Raw genomic sequence first — 21,092 nt, forward strand, 5'->3', positions numbered from 1 at the left:
TTTGATTGATGTTCCCTTGTATGCTCCTATTAGCTAAGTGACATTATAAGGACCACGCGACCTAACAATATCCTGTAGCAATATTCATATCGAAGAAAGGTACATGAATTATTCAAAGAAAAACTGAAATATCTTTTGATTGATGTTCCTTTGTATGCTCCTATTAGCTAAATGGCATTACAAGGACCACGCGACCTAACAACATCCGGTAGCAATATTCATAAAAAAAAAAAACAAACAAGGAGCTATATGTTATTTCTTCTATTATTTCACTAGTGTGAGGTAAGGCACTTGATTAGTGATGCGTCAAAAAATTGTCAACCGTCAAAGGCTTGCAAAACAAACGTCAGATGTGGGCCGACTTGACGGTCAGGAAGTCACCTCCGAGGGTTAAATCAATAAGAATACCACCCAAGAGCTCTGGCACGTTGCAGAGCTTAATTAAAAGATAAAATGGAGGGAAACGATTTAATTACCTTCTCTTTGTGTTATTATTTTACTTATAAATGATTTACCTCATATTTCCAACTGTTAGATTAGCTCACGAATCTTACCTATAGCCATACGATTTTAGTGGTTAATCCCCATAATCCTAGTCTGGCGGGATCATGTTCCTTTCCATAACTGTCAAATTCATTCGTGCTCAAGGCATCTCTAAATTAACTTTTCGTTCCGGTCTTGACCGGAGTAAACCGGCCATGATTTGACCTGTGGCTTGCAATTATTATTTTTACTTATCAATTAGTGTTTTTGAGAATTGTTAGTTCACCTAAAGATATCATTCGAGAGTTTGTTTGGCCTCATAGAATGTGAGTTTGTGAGATACACCCTAAAGACAAAAGTTGCTTCAAGTTTCCAAACAGCCGTGTTGTTGTTGTACTGTTGAGTGGGGAAAACATAGCATTCTTCTTTCTTATGTGCCTACTCTACTTTTAATTTTCTCCCTCAAGAGATTGTTTCTAAAAGTGGATAATTTCAATTGTTTTATACTTATAAAAAATTAAATAAATAGAAAACTTCGATTTTTTTTTTTCTTTTTCTTTTTCTTCTATGGGTCTGATTTTCCACTTATGAGATCGTCAGATTTATAATTCATATGATCACATGCGGGATTTATTTTTTCAAAAAAATATTTGTTTTACGCGTAGAGTAGAGTTGTATGTATGAAATAACCCTGCTTTGTTGCTAACACGTTACTAGAACTGAAAAATTATCTCTCAATTTCGAATATTTCATTTATGCTTAACTTATAATCTAGAATCATGACATGGCTAATATTTTAGATTTAACGGTCTCTCTTTTCTTCCTACTCTCTCTCACCCTTTCCACTCATTAGAATCAATCCAAGTTTCTCTCTCCTGATCTGAAATCCACAAAGCAACATCAGTTTTTGAGGTCCATTCATATTTTCCATCCACACAAAGAGAGAGAGAGATTCTTGAAGTTACATCAAGAGAGAGGAAAACAATTCCCACGAGGGCCGCTTGAAGTGGTATGGGTATGGAATACCTCAAGAATCAATAAAGAAGAGTCATTAGATTCAGTTTTTTTTGGGTGCGAAAAGAAAACTACCATTAAGTAAGGGCATTGCATTTACATCTATTATGGTCCATAGTTTTCACATAAGATAGTCCTATATGTTGTTTAGTTAAGCTTAGAAGCCATAGTTTTGCTGAGTTCCTACTTAAATTACATGTCTTTAGTTTGGCGGTTATGGGTAAAATTTTTGCCAACGTAGAGAATAAAGAGGGAGATGGATTTGGATCTATTTTCCCTTGTAACATTTGTTCCATCATCACAGCAAAGCTGTTGTATTTGGATTTGTTTCAGTTTTGCTGATTGTATTGGTTTCCAAATTGCTTGTAGTTGATCTCCCACTAGTTGTCCTTTGAGTGTTGTTCCTTGGATCTTTCCTTCCCATAGCACTCCCTCACTCCACATTTCTCCTTATAGTCCATCAAATAAGCCTGCACACATAAGTGTTGGTGAGTAACCAAAATTATTTAATGTTCTGAAACATTTAAAAGATGGGGTTTGTTGTGTTTCTTCTTCATTATTAATCCTGGTTTGAGAGATGAGCTTTCATTCTCCAATCCATTTATTGATGTTAGTTAGTACCTTTAGGGGATTTGGATTCTTATTGTTATGTACTTTAGAATTCCTTTCAATCTAAATGTAGTAACATATGATACTAAAAATGGAAAAAAACCAACTTTTTGTCTTTGTCCATGTCATGCCGGGTTAGAAGGAAATGTATAAGTTGATGAAAGAATTATTGTGTATGAATTATGTTCGTAGTCCCAATGGTCCTGTTGCCCAAATTCTTTTTGTCCAATTGCAGGATAAAAAAAATATGCCACATAGTTTTTTCGTTGGTATTACATAATTCACATGTTGAATCTCCTCCTATCCATTTGGATAGGATAGCCTTTGTTGGCAGTCCTGCATTCACAATGCACCAAAGAAATATCTTAAAATTTGGATGCATGGGTATTTTCCAATAGAAATTCCACCATCTCAAAAGAGATGTTGGTGATTCATGGTTATTTAGTTTTGACAAGGCTTTCCCGGCTAGCTTAGCCGTTAATTCGCCCGTTGTCGATAGTAGAGATTACCATGAATCAGGTGTTTTTGAAAGATTGAATGATTGAATTGAGTGGATTAAAGATGTTGGGATAGGGGGATTTGAAGTCATTAGATTCAGTTGGTTTGGAAGAAATACAAACAAGCCTAAACGACTTTGGAGAAATATCAAGAAATGATGGGTAGTGGGATTAGATCTAATACAACCACAAATAGATTTTGTTCGTGGGATTCTTTCATACTGCGTTGCTCTTCTCTGTAGTTCCCGTGGTCTTTGTTTGGTGCTGCTGTTTCCGTCATTAAAAGCAAAAATTGATCTGAAAATTGGAGTTTATCCAATACACTGTTTCCTTCTTTCTAATCAATAGGGGAATCCCTCTAATATACAACATTTTTCACTACAAAATTTCATCTAAAATATAGCTGAAGAAGGGGAAAAAGGGGGGGGGGGGTGAAGAGGGCTACAAATCCATTCCCACCATGTAGGCTTCATCACAAAACAGCCAAAACATAGCTCAAAAGAGGAAATGACAATGGGCCCTTTGTGAATCAAATGAAATATATATAGCAGTGCTATGCTTCTAATGATACAGCAGTGTATGCCACTTGCTTGATTTTCTTCTCTGAACCTCCTTTTGATTTGTGTGATTTTTGTTTCTTAGAGGAGGCCGTCTTTGGTGAACCGGCCTCACCCTTTCGTTTCTTGGAGGAGACTATCTCCTCGACAGCTTGGTTTCTTGCCATTAATCCATCATCTGCATCCTTCTCGTCTGATAGCATGATAGATTTGTCTTCGACTGCAAATCTGTCCTGGGTTTCCTTCTCATCTAGGTGCATAATAGATTTGTCTTCAACTGCAACAATAGATTTGTCTGGTTCGATGACTGACATCCCGTTAAGAGTATAGTCTAGCAAATATGAGCTTCTTATTAGGCGGTCTATTCTGCTAAAATGCCGCTGTGAATATGGAATAAGACCCTCAAGAAGTTCACCAATGCCTTTGATCTGCAAAATGAAATGGAACATGAAACTAACCCTTCCATTTACTGAAATGAAAAGAAAACCTCAGTATCCACACAAAGGCAAGTTGGTTTTTTGCTGGTCAAAAAACACAAAGGTAGATTGTTTAAACCAAGAAAAACTCGACCAAGAACGTAGTAGACGTAACACACCTCCAGAACATCTGTAGGAGGAAAGATGTTGAAAAGCTGGAAAAGCACAAATTGTGCAACATGGCATAGCTTTGGCTTCGTATTCCATTCTCGAATATATTCAAAAAGTACATGAAGTTGTTCTTTCCCGAGGCCACTGAGAGCCTTTCTTATCTGATCTTCAGTATGCCTCTTCCTGCAGAGACACTAGCTCAGCTAAAAATTCGAAGGAAGGAAAGATAGCACAAGATTTGGTTAGCTTACCTGCAAAGTTCAGAAAATAAGTCAAAAAGTTTATGGGGCTTGCGAAGCTCAAAGGCAACTTGGATTGCTTTAGTATAATCACCATCTACCACAGCATTTTCTAGTTCTTGACCCCTTAGAACGCCTTCCTCCTGTAATAGTTAAATTTGCAATGTAACCATGATGAACACATTTATGTGTGAAATCTTAAGGCATAAAGCATGCATTTTATACACTTAGAATGGAGTTATCTTGGGTTTTATGTTGTTTTTGCAGATTTTAGGACTTTTCAAGATTTAAGCAAATATTTGGAGTTTTGGGCTTGAATCATGCTATTTTACTCGTCAAGAAGTCCATTCAAATTCTCAAATGCGAAAATGGGCCTGATCTGGAGCATGATGGGCTAGAGATGTGTGATTACGGGCCAACTCCGAAATATTGAAGAGATAAAGAAGGCAAATTTGATCTACGGCTGAGATTTTAAATCAAATCTACAGAGATATTATTGAGAGAGTCCAGATGGAAAAGAGTCATTGCATACCTCAATATCTTATTTTCTATTTAGGATTTGATTAAAGAAAGAAAAAGAGGAAAAAGAATTATATTCAGATAAGGATGAAGCAAAAATCCCGTTTTTGAATGCCTCAGTCCAGTTTCGATCAAACCCTTCATCGAACGGTCATCCGATGTCCGATCGTGCTGATTTTTGGAGGAGAGCTTCACGACTACTTAAACCTCAAATCCAACGGTGGGATTATGCATCTGATCTCTCTAAGTCGGCGCGATTAGTACGTCAAAACCCTAATTGGATGAGTCAATAGAAACCCTGAGTTTTATTCAAATTCAGCCGTGCTTCATATCTCATGTAAACTCTATAAAAGGAGAGTCTACTCCATCAAAGGAGAAGGTGTCTTAGAGCTTAGTAGAAGCATTCTTTCTTCTCTCTTCAGTTTATTTATGTTTTCTCTAGTTTTCTTTGCTTGCATTAGTGAGATTTAAATTTCTAGATTCAATGTTTAGGTTTAATCTTTTTATGTAATGCAATTCAAGTTCAAGCTTCAAGTTCAAGATTCAATTTTTTTAGATTCGTTTTTCTCTGGGTCTAGCAATTGCAGATTTAGATCATTCTAGATCTAGATCTGGTTGTTAGGGTTGGTTGAGATTCGAATCGTTTGTTCAATTCGCAAGTAAGTAACCTTCTTTATTAATCTTCTCTCCTCCCTCCATTCCCGCTTCTATCTACCCCTCTATATTCTTAATTTAGGATTTACTTTCAGCATTATCATTATTTATTGTTCTGCCTATTCATTCATAATCTCGGACCACATAACCGGAGCAAGCCTACAGTCGTGCCTCTGCTTCTGGTGACGGGTGGTGTTGCATCTGCATTTTAGTTATTTCCTTTTCCTTTTATTGCTTTGTTTATTGCTTTGTTATTTACTTTCTGTTATTTACTTTCTGCCTATTCATTCATAATCTCGGACCACATAACCGAAGCAAGCCTACAGTCGTGCCTCTGCTTCTGGTGACGGGTGGTGTTGCATCTGCATTTTCCTGTCTTTTATTTATGCATTGATTGTGTTTAATTTATTGTTCGTTTCAATTCGATTGCATTAGATATATAGATTAGGATCGTTTAGTTTAGTTAATTAGTTAACAAAAAAAATTGAATCATTCCACTCTCGCATTACTATTAAGAAGTTCAAATTCTAAGTGGCATATCTCCCTGAGATCGACCCGTTAGCTACACGATACCGTGCGCTTGCGGTTACTTTTAAAATTCACAAACAAGTTTTTGGCGCCGTTGCCGGGGATCGAACCCGGGTCACCCGCGTGACAGGCGGGAATACTTACCACTATACAAAAAATTGAATCATAAGTGCATATGGATACCTATGGGTGCCGAGGTAGACTCCTTTCTACTTCCCTATGAGCTTCATGAGATCTGCTCCACTCTTTGGAGCGGCACAACACGACATGTTACAATCCGTGGACCAGCGCTAGGATGACACCTTCTTCCAGAGTCATCGGTCGCATTGTGGGCCGAAACATCATACTGAAAGTCGGACATCACCATAGGGTATCAGTGATGGAGGCTTTGGTGATCTATCACATCTACATGGGATTCGAGATCGATTGGCCCTACATCATCCAGAACACCATGATAGATATAGTGGAGCATCCTGGAGTGTGGAACCTTTGCTTTTGGTCAACTTTTGACGCTCGTCTTCAGGCAATTTGGGGTGAGATTGGAGGACACAGAGGTGTGTACTCAAGAGATGGGGTATGACATCGAGACCAAGACCATCGGACATATGTAGCTTAGTCATGCTATGAGGTTCGAGGGCAAGGATGATGATGAGGATGATGATAATCAGGATACAAAGGACGAGGAGGATGCTTGTGAAATCCAGCCCAAATCCTAGCTTAGACACCCTATTTGTTTCGGATGACGTAGGGCTTGTTTGATGTTTGACCTTGAAGTTGGACCTTTAGTATAGTGTTGATATGTTTAGAAGGCCTAGGAAGTCAGGTCCGACCTCTCCCTTAGTGTAGATCTGAAGACCCGAAGTGAAGGAAGAAGGTTTGTGGGCCATCTCAGTTGAAGACATGGTGTTTGAACCCGAACCCATAGAAAATTGATGATCGAATCCCTTATTTGAAAACCTTGTATGATTTGGAGATGAAATGCACCTTGATGAAGATGAGCTTAGTTGATGGACCTAAAGCCTAGTTGGACATGGTTTGAAGGCATTCCTCTATGCTAGGTAAGTTGCTTGTTGAGTTGGGAGAAGCCCCATAAAAAATATTGAGGTTTGGAGCATGAAATCCCTATTTTTGGGCTTGCTGTCAGCCTGGGTCAACTGGGCCAATCAACCCAGCCAGGCTATCCAGAGAGGGGCTTATGCATAAAACTTTATCTTTTTTAGGTTTTTGGTGCTCGATATATTGGAATTTCGTGGTAATCAGCCCCATTATGTTCCTAAGTCTTTGGAGAATGTGAGAAGCACCCTAGAGCCTCCTCCTCAAGCCAAGGAAGATCCCCAAGCTTTGCCTCCAAGTTTCTATTTTGATTCTTCTTCAACGAGGTTGGCATTCTACCTCTTTCTTTTCTAATCTCTTCTCATCTATTGTCTTCTACTGTTCTAGCTTAATGTTTTGATTGTGGAGAAGGTGTTACTGTGAAATTCAGCCCTAACCTAACCCTGACCTTGACCCAGAAACCCGGTTGTTTGTAGGTCCGAAGACCCGAAGTAAAGGAAGAAGCCAGCTGTGGGCGATCTTAGTAGAAGACACGGTGTTTGACTTTGAACCCATGGATATTGATGGTGGAGTTCAAATCTTGGAAGCATGTACTGATCTGGAAAGGAAGCTGCACCTGTCTAAAGATGAGATTAGTTGAAGGACTTGGAGTGTTATCTGACTTGGTTTGAAGGCATTTCGATACCCTATGTCACATCCCGCCCAAATACACCCAGCCTATACCCTATCTGGGTTACCCGGGGGAGTGATCCACAGCCCAAAAGATCAAGTTTAGGAACGATCATATCCATTTAGCACAATAACATAATCAAAAGCAAGAACAAATCATTGTATTCTAGTAAGTTAATAATAAAAGTCAAGAAAGGATCACAGAAGGATCACTAAAGAATATCAAAGTGCGGAATAACAAGATACCAAATCAAAAGACAACTGTAGAGTATAGCGGAAATATACCCCACAACATATGCGGAAGGTAGATCGAAATCTAAAGCAAGCTCTAAGCTAATACAAGTAAAATAAAAGTCTAGAAGAAACAAGAGAATCTAATCCACTTCTTCAGTCGGCTCTTCTTCTTCTTCAGTCTTCATCCTCTTCACTTTAGGGTCATGCTCTTGAAGCTTCAGATCAGCATCTAGCGCACGATCCCATCGACAAATAAGATGATGCCGGCTGCCATCAATAGGAGCCATCAATGCAGCTCAAATCCGAGTGTTGGCTGCCTCGCTGTTCATTACCTTGTCCAAGGACATCCGGAGCTGTACCATATAAGGAAAGGTTCTCCGTGCTGGTGCACGGGTTCTCTTTTGTACCTGCAATGTCATCTAAAAACAAGTCCCCCGAAGGGTAAGCTCAAAAGAACTTAGCAAGTAATCCAAACACAATAATAATCTTCACATGCATTCACAAACAAACATATATGAAGTGATATGAAACAATATATGCAAATATGCTTCTAACTCTATATATGTATGCTGGTCTCTATTGGCAGACATGCTTTAAGTCATAGCACCATACTTCTTTGGGTAGGTCTCATCTCACAACGCCGGTTGGCAAAGGGTCCTTCATCCATCTTGGACAATCCATGGCTGGGGTTAAGTCACCGCTCTCTCACATAACCGTTTGGTCTAAGTATTGGCGCATGTCAAGGTAAAGCCTAGCCCAATGCAAGTCTTCTACTTAGTCATATCAACTCAGATCCAGATACGTCCATTCCTCGCCCCTGGCGATCCTTTCCGGTATCCTTCACACTAGAGTCAGCATAGTCCCAGACTACGGACTCATCAACCCTATAGGTCATCCACATATAGTAAACGGGAAGCTCTCATGTCCTCTCATGGGTTGGTTACCGATCTTAAGCGCCCATGAGCCCAAGTCTATCCATATGCAACCCTACCCATAAATGGCCCCCACAATGTGATTCATGTCCCCTCACGGGTTGGTTACCGGTCTTGAGCACCCATGAATCCCCATTGCTACCACGGGTCGTTTGGTCTCAATACCCTTCCGATTCGGGTCTAATATAACAGGGTTATAACCTAGCCAAACACTGCTAGACAAGTCCTAGGCATGACAACCAATAATCCGAGAAAGCGTCAAAGGGCAACATTGGAAATATCCCATACTACTCCCAATGAGGTCCAAGGACAGAAATGTCAAAAGGACATTCCCCAATCCCAAATCATACCTAAGCAATCACAATCATAATTCAGTCATATCATCCACGACAAATATCACATCATATGAAAGAGTATAATAAGACAAGATTAAATAAATAAGGAAACATACATGAGTAAGTATTCATACATAATCAAGTACATAAAGTAAATAAGGAAATAAGATCCTACTGTACTTACAGCATTCATATCATAATGGAAACTAACATAACAGTAGCTAAATCATGCATTCATGTCATAATACATAAAGACATGTAATAGGCATATTGTGAGTTGGAATACTCACCTCGTGATCCGAACTTATAGTCTTCAAATAAGAAATCAGAGAACAGATCCAAAACCACCTAAACAAGCTTGACAAAACATGTATAGGTCATAAGAAGTGATTCCAAAAGATTGGAGTCGAAACGGATGAAAAACAGAGTTGCTGTTCTTGCGGGTTGATTGGCTGGGTTGAGTGCTCCAGTCGACCCAGGCAATCTGCCCAAGAGCAAATCCGGAAATAAAAAGAGAATCTTGATCCGAAACCTATGCTACACAAACCGGAATGCGACGAAACTTGGAGGGAATGTCTAACACAGTAGTCTAAGACTAAAAAGCATAATTTAGACATCAAACCACCATTAAAACCATTACTTCCTAATTTAGAATCATAGTTTCTATTTTGGAAAACAAGACTTTCTAATTTGGAAAACAACATGGTTTTCATTGAAAACAAGCTATGAATGAAAGAGATGAACTAGAGATAATGAGATCTCATTCTAGTACATGAATACAGTAAATCAAGAGTAAGAATGATCATAGAGATGCATCTAATATGCTAGAAGAAATCAAAATAAGAACATGATCATAGTTTAAGAAGAAATCATGAAAATCATGTAAAGAATGAATATGAAATCATAGCTTATAGAAAGAGAAGAGATTGTAGAAGATATGATTGCAGAGATGCAATATCTTCCTCATAATATCAGATCAAAGAAGAGAATGATCATAGTAAGAATGAATCAATAGCATAATAGATTGAATACTAACCTTTGATTGAAGAACAAGAGAGAGAAAGCTTGAGATTTGAATGTAGATCTTCTTCCACACCAATGGAGGCTTGGAGATGAGTTTCCTTCGTTCTCTAGGTGTTTTGGAGGCTAGGGATACTAAAAACACGAAGTTATGAGGTATATATAGCAATAAGGACCTAAACAGAAGATTCTGCTCGGATTCTGTTTGCTTGGGTCGAGTGGGTGGGTAGCATGTGTAAAACCCAGCCCTAACCTTGACCCGAAAACCTTGTTATTTGTAGGTCCAGTGACCCGAAGTAAAGTAAGAAGTCAGCTTTGGGCCATCCCAGTGGAGGACTTGGTGTCTGGCTTTGAATCCATGAGAGTTGATGATGAGGTTCTATTTATGGAAACTGAATCTTGATGAAGATCGGATTAGTTGATGGACTTGGAGTGCTCTCTATCATGGTTTGAAGGCATTTCTACCTATTAGGTAAGTCACTTGATATGTGTGCAAAACCCCTTTAGGATTGGATTTGATCTGGGACTTCAATTCCCTGTTTAGGAGTTGCTGAACTGATTGGTCGACTGATTGGTCGACTGGACCAGTCGACCAATCCACTCGACCAATGGGTTCTGTCTTTGGCAATAAGGTCTTGCTTGCTCTATTTAAGTCCAATCTCGAGTCTACTTCGTATTTTCTGCCTCCAAACTCTTTGGAACGAACTAAAGACCTCTGCAAGTCATCTCCTTTGTATCCTTGGTGTTTTTCTTGATGGATCTTCGTCAAAACTCTTCCTTTTGCATCAAAGGTATGTCTACACTCTCTTCTTCTCCTCCATCTCTATTTTTCTTTCCTTTTTGAGTTGAGACAGTAGAGGAGATGCTGCATTCTCTGTTGCAAACATCTCTGGACTTGTCTCTCATGATCTTCCTAAGGATTAATGGCTAATGCAATGATCTTAACCATGATCATTGCAAGCTTTTGAAGGAATCATGATCAAATCATGATCTTGTCTTTGTTTATCTTCTGATTTGAATTCTGATCTTCTTAGATCTACTATATTGATCATGTTAGTAGTCAATTGCTGTGTTTTCTTTTCATGATCCATGATCTATCAATCTCTAGTTGTTTCTCTTCTACCATACCATGTTTTCTTCATGAATCATGATAGTTACATATATGGTAGGTTTTGTTTCCTTATTTAGATTTATGCTCTTAGGTCTATTTTCTTGAAGATCTAAGTATGCCTTTCATGATACCTTTATCTGAATCAATGATTCATTCTCCTATTGTTCTTGTCTTTGATTTCTATCTTGAATTCTTCAAGAACCATGATTGATCTAATTATGGTAACTTTTTGTTTCCTAATTTGTATCTTGATGACTTGATTTGATTAGTGTTTTGAGGTCCCCTATATGTTAGGATACTACTAATGTAGTTTACCCCTTGATTAGTACCCTTTTGAACCACCAAATTCGGATGTTATATCTTAAAATTCTGATTTTTTTGGCTACTGTCTGCATTGGTCGACTGATTGGTCGACTGGGGCAGTAGACCAATCCAATCGACCAATGAGTACAGCAACTCCAGAATTGGTCTGTTTTGGATGTTTTGGTATCTTTTCTGTTAGGGATCTTTCCTAATTTGTTGTATACACTTGTTTAGGACCTTCTTCTCAAGTTTGTCAAGATCTTACTTGATTTCTTAGGATTCCTTTGCAAGTTATAAAAGGTAAGGATGGTTACTTCTTTAACAACATAAATTGCATATCTTAGTTTCTATATTTGAATCTTGTTAAGTTATTTCTTTAATTAGATTCTTATAATGTTATACTACTGTGGTACTGTCTTGATATCAGTAGCATTACTTATTTATATTGAAATGATTCATGTATGATTTACTTACCAGTTATATACAAGTTGATTGTAATTATTGATTTCTTTCCATATATGAAGTTACCATATATGTGATGTTATGAATTGATGCTTGTGTATGCTTAAGTATGGTTTGGAAAGGAGAGGTGTCCTTTTGACACTTCTGTCTTTGGACTACTACGGGAATATTATGGGATGTTTCCGGAGATGCCCTCTGGACACCTTCCTAAACTGTTGGATGACATATTTAGGACTGTCTAGTAGTGTTTGGCTAGGGTGTCCCGTTATGTCAGACCCTAATCGGAGGGGTATTGAGACCGAACGACCCGTGGTAGCAATGGGGATTCATGGGCGCTCAAGACCGGTAACCAACCCGTGAGAGGACAGGAATCACATTGTGGGGGCCATTTATTGGTAGGATTGCATATGGATAGACTTGGGCTCACGGGCGCTCAAGACCGGTAACCAACCCGTGAGGGGACGTGAGAGCTTCCCGTTTACCATATGTGGATGACCAATAAGGTTGATGAGTCCGTAGTCAGGGACTATGAGGACTCTAGTGTGAAGGATACCGAAAAGGATCGTCAGGGACGAGGAATGGACGTATCTGGATCTGACTTGATGTAACTAAGTAGAAGACTTGCATTTGGCTAGGCTTTACCCTGACATGCGCTGGTACTTAGACCAATGGTGATGTGAGAGAGTGGTGACCTATACCCCCAGCCATGGAATGTCCCGAGGGATGCCGGACCCATTACCAACTGATGATGAGTGATTGAGACTTTCCTAAAGAAGTACGGTGCTATGACTTAAAGCATGTCTGCCAATAGAGACCAACATATGTAGAGTTAGATTCATACATTCATTGTTTGTCTCATACCATATTGCATTTATGTTTGTTCTGAAATCCTGCCATTTATGTTATTATGGATTTAATCGCCTTTTACCGAGTTTCTTTGAAACTCATTCCTTTATTGTACAATGTTTGTTAGACTATTCTACAGTGTCTGAATATCATGATGGCCCGTATGAAGAAGCGCAAGGAGAAGAGGCACATCTCCAGGAAGGTGATTGCGGTTACGACAATTACACTGAAGATCCCGCGAGTGGTTATGCTCCGTACGATGCTTAGTCCGACCATAGAGTGGAAGCGCCCTTGTGCCGTTTATGAGATTTATACTTATAGGGATATTGTCTATAAGATTGAGAACAATTTAGTTACCTATTGTACCTGCTATTGGGATTAGATTCTATCCTGCTTATTCTCTTTTAGAACTACTTTTCCGCTGGTTGTAGAGTGGGAATTCGCCTCACTTTACTTATCTGATTTAGACACTCTGATTATATCTAGTACTCTGATTTATATATGATTCATTCTTTTCTTATTTGGATCTATGGTTTATCTTTCGCATTTTTATTATTATTGTTCATGATTATGTTATTGTTTATGTGGGAGGTTGATTACTCGATACCTGATCTTCGGGCTGTGGATCACACTCTCGGGTATGCCAGATAGGGTACCGTCTGGGAGGATGTGACAGCATGGCCCAGTTGACCTAGGCACTCGACCCAGGCTGACAGCATAGCCTGAAATAGGGATTTGAGGGCCTTTCTCTTATCGGAATCAAACGAAACTTTCTACACAACAACTATAACTTACCTAGCATAGGAAAATGGCTTTAAATCATATCTAACCATGCTCTAAGGTCACCAACCAATCTTCTCTTCATCAAGGTGCATTCTCTTTTCTAAATCAACCAACCTCTTCAAGTAGGGAATTCCATCATCAATTTTCTATGGGTTTTCGAATCTACCCTAAGGGAGAGGTCCGACTTGACCTCCTAGGACCTTCTAAACATATTAACACCATACTCAAGGTCCGACTTCAAGGTCAAACATCAAACAAGTTCTTCTTCATCCAAAACAAATAGGGTGTCTAATTTAGGTTTTGGGCTGGATTTCACACCCTAGGTATGTCACTTGATATGTGTGCAAAAGCCCTTGAGGTTTAGAGCCCATTTGATCCTCCATTTCCCTATTTTGGCCTTGTTGTTCTGCTTGGTCGACTCCTTGGTCAACTGGGCTAGTCAACCAAGCACTCGACCAAAGGTTTGCTAAATCTGAGAAAATGCAATTTTAGGGTTTTTCACTTTTATTTAAACCCTACTTCATGTTTCTTAGTTACAACAGCCTCCTAAACACTTTTTGAACGTTAGAAGACCTCTTCGAAACTCTCTCTAGTGATTCGAACAATTCCTCTGCAGATCTGAAGCTTCTCATCTCTGATTTGCCAATTCAAGGTTAGTAATCACTTCAACATTACGAATTTCTTTTCTTTAATCTTATTCTTGATTGAGATTAGGAACAAGATGCTACTCCTTGCAACCATCCCTTCGTGATCTCATTCTATTCTTTAGGATCTATGATCATTGTCATGATCTTAACCCTAGCCGAATATTTTCTTGAAACCCTGACCTTGTATGATCTTTCTGGAAACCTTTGGTAACCTCCCATGCGAGGGAAACTTCATGGGAAATGTTTAGATTAATCTAAACTTGATTTTCAATGATTTTCTTGTTATATTTGGCCAAGCAATTATTCCCTTTCATCTTGTGATCATAGTTAGTTTTCTTGAGAACCTTTTGATTGAAACCCTAACTTCTTGGGTCAAATCAAGAACCCATATTTTGACCATGACTTTATGATTTTACCTTCCCAAATAATTCTAATATGTTCTAGGAAGTTCCCCTTCAAATTTCAGATCAATCCGACTTCAAACGAAGAAGTTATGACCAAATCAGTCTTTACATTTTCGTACTGACTTGCTTGGTCGACTGGGTCAGTAGACCAAGCACTCGACCAAAGGAGGCAGTAGCTTCATTTTTTGCTCAGTTTGATTCATTTGCTCTCTGATCTTTTAGGCATCTTTCCTAATGTTGTATCTATGCTTGTTAGGAGTCTATTTGCTAAGTTTGGAGTTGCTCTCTTTGATCTTTGGATTATCTTTGGCGATAATCAAGGTAAGGACAATTATTTCATAATAACATAGATCGCATACTCTCTGGTTTTTACTTTATGAAACTCTGAGTTTAACTACTGTTCTTGTACTTTATACTTCTGATGTACTACTGTAAGTACAGTAGCACTTCACTTATGTTTTCTTTTTCATTATTCAAGCTTATATGAATTGCTTATTACTATATTGTTTAATGATTAGATCATGACTTTATATTCTCTTTTATATGATGAATTGTTGATTGTGTATGACATGACTGATCTGAGAATGTGTTTGATTAGGTATGGTTTGGGATCGAGGGGTGTCCTTTTGACACTTCTGTCCTTGGACATTACCAGAAATAGTATGGGATGTTTCCGGGCCTGCCCATTGACGCTTTCCCAAATCATTTGGTGTCATACCTAGGATTGTCTAGCAGTGTTTGGCTAGGATGTCCCCGTTATATCAGACCCGAATCAGAAGGGAATTAAGACCGAACGACCCGTGGCAGTAGTGGGGATTCACGGGCGCTCAAGACCGATAACCAACCCGTGAGAGGACATGAGAGTTTCCCGTTTACCATGTGTGGATAACCAATAGGGTTGATGAGTCTGTAGTTTGGGACTATTAGGACTCTAGTGCGAAGGATACCGGAAAGGATCGTCAGGGACGAGGAATGGACGTATCTGGAACTGAGTTGATGTGACTGAGTAGATGACTTGCATTGGGCTAGGCTTAACCCTGACATGCGCCGGTACTTAGACCAATGGTGATGTGAGAGAGTGGTGACTTAATCCCCAACCATGGATTCTGATGAGGACTTTACCCAATTACCCTGGCAGACCCAAGATATCATGTATGATTGAGGGGGAGTGACAAACAACCTAAAGAAGTATGGTGCTATGACTTAAAGCATGTCTGCCAATAGAGAGTAGCATACATAAAGTTTAGATGCATACATACATTATCTGTTTCATACTGCATTGCATCTTGTTATGATTTGCCGCATGTTATTTATGTTGTTATGAGATAACTAGCCTTACTGAGTTTCTTTCGAAACTCATTCCTTTTTGTACAATGTTTTGTTAGATTATCCTACAGGTATTGACTACTATGAAGGACAGTATGATGAAGCGCAAGCCGATGAAGCGTACTACACGCAAGGTGTTGGCGACAATCAAGATTACACTGATGATCCCGCAAGTGATCAAGTTGTGTACTACGATTAGAGACAATGTGGAATTGGAACATCTATGTTGGACGGACGAAGTCTACTATTTTGATGATGTCATCTATAGGATAGAAAACTCTTAAGTTTAGTTTGTCTTTCTTATTTTCTTTTGACTCGGTTGTAATTCTTTTTAGACTTACATACTACGTTCTGCTATATCTGTGGAGTGAGTTTCCGTCTCTCTCTACTCCATTTTGATATCTTCAGATATCTTGTATCATTTTCCGCACTCTGATTACATTATTTATTCATTTCCTGATTTGGATATTTTGGTTATAATATTAAACATTGATTATTTCCTGTTTATGATTATGTTATTGTCTATGTGGGAGGATGATTTCCTCGATACTTGATCTTCGGGGCTGTGGATCACACACTCGGGTATGCCAGTTAGGGTACCGGCTGGGTGGATGTGACAGTTACACTATTGTAACTACGTATTATGTGATCTCCTTGTGTCTTAGAGTGAATCCCCAATCACTCTATGCATTCCATGAAGCCATATGGCAATTCTCCATGTTTTTTTATTGGTTTTGTTAACATGATTCATTATCCTTGTAAGTTGTTGTCCTAACCTATTGTAGACTTGTTTCTTATCAATTTCTAAGCATGATCTACTGTACATATTCCTCTTTGAATGAATCTCCATTCATTCCAATGATGCTATGATCTCCATAGTTGATTTTCTAAAAGAGATCATTGGTATCTTCATGCATGCATGTTTAATCTTAATTCTATAGCATGTTAGATCCATTCTTATGTTAGTATTCATCTTTGATCTATTGCTAATGATCCTTTTGAGTGAATCCTTAATTCTCCTTGCATCCATGGTGTGTTTGCAGTGAAAAGCATGTTCTTTCCGATTTAGAAAGTCACGTTTCCAAATTAGTAAGTACTGTTGTAAGTATGATTTTATTATTATTATTATTATTTTATCGTGGATGATGTCTAATTCATGCTAGATAGTCTTAGTGTGTTCATGTGAAGTTCCCCTTCGAATTTAGGATCAATCGGACTTCAAACAAAGAAGTTATAACCGATTTGGCGTTTGTTGTCGAACACTGTTCACTGGGTAGACTGCTTGGGTCGACTGGGCCAGGCTGCCCAGCCAATCGACCCACAATGACAGTAACTCCAATTTTGCTCCGTTTCGACTCCTATCTCTTGGATTTACTTCTTATGACCTATACATGTTTTGTCAAGCTTGTTTAGTTGATTTTGGATATGTTCTCTGATCTCTTATTTAAAGACTATAAGTTCGGATTACGAGGTGAGTATTCCATCTCACAATATGCCTATTTACATGTCTTATTGTAATATGACATGAATGAATGATCTAGTTACTGCTACCTTGTTTTCTTTACATCATGATAATTTCTGTAGTAACAGTAGCTTGTCCATATTTTTTATTTATATATTAGAATTGATTATTGACTATGAGAATGTGATTCGGACTATGATGTGGATATGAATGTGATTTGTATGGAATCATGATGTGATGTGAATGCCTAGGTTATAGTTGTGGAATGGGGAATGCCCTATTGATGTTTTTGTCTTTGGACACCAGTGGAGGTGGTATGGGATGCTCTCCTATGGTGCCCCTTGACTCTTTCCCTAACTACTAGTTGACATACCTAGGATTGGTCTAGCAGTGTTTGGCTAGGAATACCCCTGTTATATCAGACCCGATTCGGAAGGGTACTGAGACCAAACGACCCGTGGTAGCAATGGGGATATGTGGGCACTCAAGACCAGTAACCAACCCGTGAGAGGACATAAATCACATTGTGGGGGCCATTTATTGGTAGGGTTGCAAATAGTATACTTGGGCTCATGGGCGCTCTAGACCAGTAACCAACCCGTGAGAGGACATGAGAGCTTCCCGTCTATTATTTGTGGATGACCAATAGGGTTGATGAGTCCGTAGTCCAGGAGTATGCTAACTCTAGTGAGAAGGATACCAGAAAGGATTGCCCGAGGTGAGGAATGGACATATCTGGACCTGAGTTGATATAACTAAGTAGAAGACTTGCATTTGGCTAGGCTTTACCTTGACATGCGCCAATACTTAGACCAATGGTGATGTGAGAGAGTGTTGACCTAAACCCCAGCCAAGGTTGTCCGTAAGGTTTCAAGAACCAACTACCACCGGCAAAGCCCAAGATACAAGATGGTTGAGGGAGAGTGAATGACCTTCCCAAAAAAGTATGGTGCTATGACTTAAAGCATGTCTGCCTATAGAGACCAGCATACATACATAGAGTTAGAAGCATATTTGCATATATTGTTTCATATCATGCATATATGTTTGCTTGTGTTTGCATGTGAAGATGCTTATTGTATTTGGATTACTTGCTAAGTTCTTTTAAGCTTACCCTTTGGGGGACTTGTTTTTAGATGACATTGCAGGACCGGAAAAGAACTCGTGCCACAACACGGAGGACCCTTCCATTCCTGGTACAGCTCCGGAAGTCCTTGGACAAGGTGTTGACCAGCGAGGCAGCCAGTACATAGATTTGAACTGCATTGATGGCTCCTATTGACGGCAGCCGCCATCGTCTTATTCGCTGATGGGATCATGCATTAGATGATGATCTAAAGCTTCAAGAGCATGACCCTAAAGTGAAGAAGATGAAGACTGAAGAAGAAGAAGAGCCGACTGAAGATGTGGATTAGATTCTCTTGTTTCTTCTAGACTTTTATTTTACTTGTATTAACTTAGAGCTTTGCTTAGATTTCGATCTACCTTCCACATATGTTGTGGGGTATATTTCCGCTATACTCTACAGTTGTCTTTGATTGGTATCTTGTTATTCCGCACTCTGATATTCTTTAGTGATCCTTCTGAGATCATTTATTGACTTTTATTAATAAATTACTTGAATACAATGATTTGTTCTTGCTTTTGACTACGTTATTGTGCTAAATGGATATGATCGTTCCTAAACTTGATCTTCGGGGTTGTGGATCACACACTTGGGTATTCTAGATAGGGTACAGGCTGGGTGGATGTGACAATGCTGGTCCAGATAGTGATGATCAAGCAGGAGAGGATGCAGAGATGCGTGAGGCTGATCCAAGTCGTCATGAGATTCCCGCATCACACTTCAAGATCGGAGGTCCATCCCATATAGTTCCAAAGACACCAGATATGCATGCTTAGATGTTAGCTATGACTTCCATCCTGGAGAGGATAGAGGTTAGACAGGAGAGGATGGAGGCTCAGTTGACATAGGTCATAGAGGATGTCAGAGTACTTAGAGAGCAGAGACAGTCTCCTAGATAGATTGTACTAGGATTTCCTTTTATGCTTTCTTAGATGTAAATCTTTTGTAAAAATTCCTAGAAATTAATGAAGTAAGTTTTGTTTCCCTTTCTTATTGTGTATTATGCATTTCCTTTTATTGCATTAAATGATGTTTGTTAAATCATAATTATTGTGCATTATGACAATTGGCACATACAATACTCGATGTCTTTCGCCAAATATTCGATGGGTCTCTACAGGAGGTGAGACGAGAGTCTCTCAGTCAAACAACAACATACAGCCGTGGGAGAGTCGACGAGGAGACAGACAGTCTTCAAAGAAGAACTTGTACAAGATGAACTGCCCTCCAGAGACCAGTAGCGAGGAAGCTGCGAGTGGAGCCTCCACTGCCCTTACCAGGTAGTTATCATTATGTGTCCTTGTAGTCAAAAGGGCGTGACGTCTATAGACGTCTAGCTTCCGTTTTCTATTAAATCATAATTATTTACGTTTCTAGTCCAAATTCTCTATTATTCACTTCTAAGAATACTTGAGTCAATTCTGGATCTGACTCAGGAATGCTCCATTCTTGTTTCCTATTTTAGATTATCCTTGAACTGTGGGCTTTGATACCACTTTGTTACATCCACCTAGCCGGTACCCTATCTGGCAATACCCGAGTGTGTGATTCACAGCCCCGAAGATTAGTATCGAAGAAATCAACCTCCCACATTTACAATAATATAATCAAGAACAAGACTAAATCAATGTTATGCTATAATAACTAAAAGATCAAGATAAGATTCAAAGAACACATGTATATATAATCAGAGTGCGGAAAAAAAAGTGATACCAGTATAATAATCAAATGTAAAGTGTAGCGAAAAATCACTCTACAGTACAATGGAATTGTAGATCGAAATTAAAAAGAAAGATTATAGCCGATTCCCAAAATAAATGGAAAAGAAAATAAAATAATCAAAACTAAACTAGTGTCTCTTTAAGCCTATAGAGAACTGTAAAACCCAGCCCTAACCTTGACCCGGAAACCTTGTTATTTGTAGGTCCGATGACCCGAAGTAAAGTAAGAAGTCAGCTTTGGGCCATCCCAGTGGAGGACTTGGTGTCTGGCTTTGAATCCATGAAAGTTGATGATGAAGTTCTATTTATGGAAACTGAATCTTGATGAAGATCGGATTAATTGATGGACTTGGAGTGCTCTCTATCTTGGTTTGAAGGCATTTCTACCTATTAGGTAAGTCACTTGACATGTGTGCAAAACCCCTTTAGGATTGGATTTGATCTGGGTCTTCAATTCCCTGTTTTGGAATTCTTTGCAAGATTGGTCGACTGATTGGTCGACTGGACCAGTCGACCAATCCACTCGACCAATGAGTGTTGTCTTTGACAATTAGGTTTTTCTTGCTCTATTTAAGTCCAATCTCGAGTCTACTTCGTATTTGCTGCCTCCAAACTCTTTGGAACGAACCAAAGACCTCTGCAAGTCATCTCCCTTGCATCCTTGGTGATTTTCTTGACGGATCTTCGTCGAAACTCTTCCTTTTCATCAAAAGGTATGTCTACACTCTCTTCTTCTTCTCTATCTCTTATTTTGTTTCCTTTTTGAGTTGAGACAGTAAAGGAGATGCTGCATTCTCTGTTGCAAACATCTCTGGACTTGTCTCTCATGATCATCCTAAGGATTAGAGGCTAGAACAATGATCTTAACCATGATCATTGCAAGCTTTTGAAGGAATCATGATCAAACCATGATCTAATCTTTGTTAAACTTCTGATTTGAATTCTGATCTCCTTGGATCTTCTATATTGAT

General features: G+C 39.0%; 1 protein-coding gene across 1 annotated transcript in view; it reads right to left on the reverse strand.

The window, feature by feature from the left end:
• Window positions 1-3,031: 3,031 nt before the first annotated feature.
• Window positions 3,032-21,092, reverse strand: part of LOC149024906 (uncharacterized) — a 66,426-nt gene continuing 48,365 nt past the window's right edge. Inside the window, exons 4-6 of the mRNA XM_089143545.1 lie at window positions 3,999-4,129; window positions 3,756-3,930; window positions 3,032-3,588 (exon numbers count right to left, since the gene is read on the reverse strand). Of these exons, the coding sequence (XP_088999671.1) occupies window positions 3,157-3,588; window positions 3,756-3,930; window positions 3,999-4,129 (738 nt within the window). The 3' untranslated portion in view covers window positions 3,032-3,156. The remainder of the gene's footprint in view (window positions 3,589-3,755; window positions 3,931-3,998; window positions 4,130-21,092) is intronic.

This window comes from Hakea prostrata, chromosome 2 (genome assembly GCF_041222555.1).
Source record: "Hakea prostrata isolate BN-2017 chromosome 2, UWA_Hpros_2, whole genome shotgun sequence".
NCBI lineage: Eukaryota > Viridiplantae > Streptophyta > Magnoliopsida > Proteales > Proteaceae > Hakea > Hakea prostrata.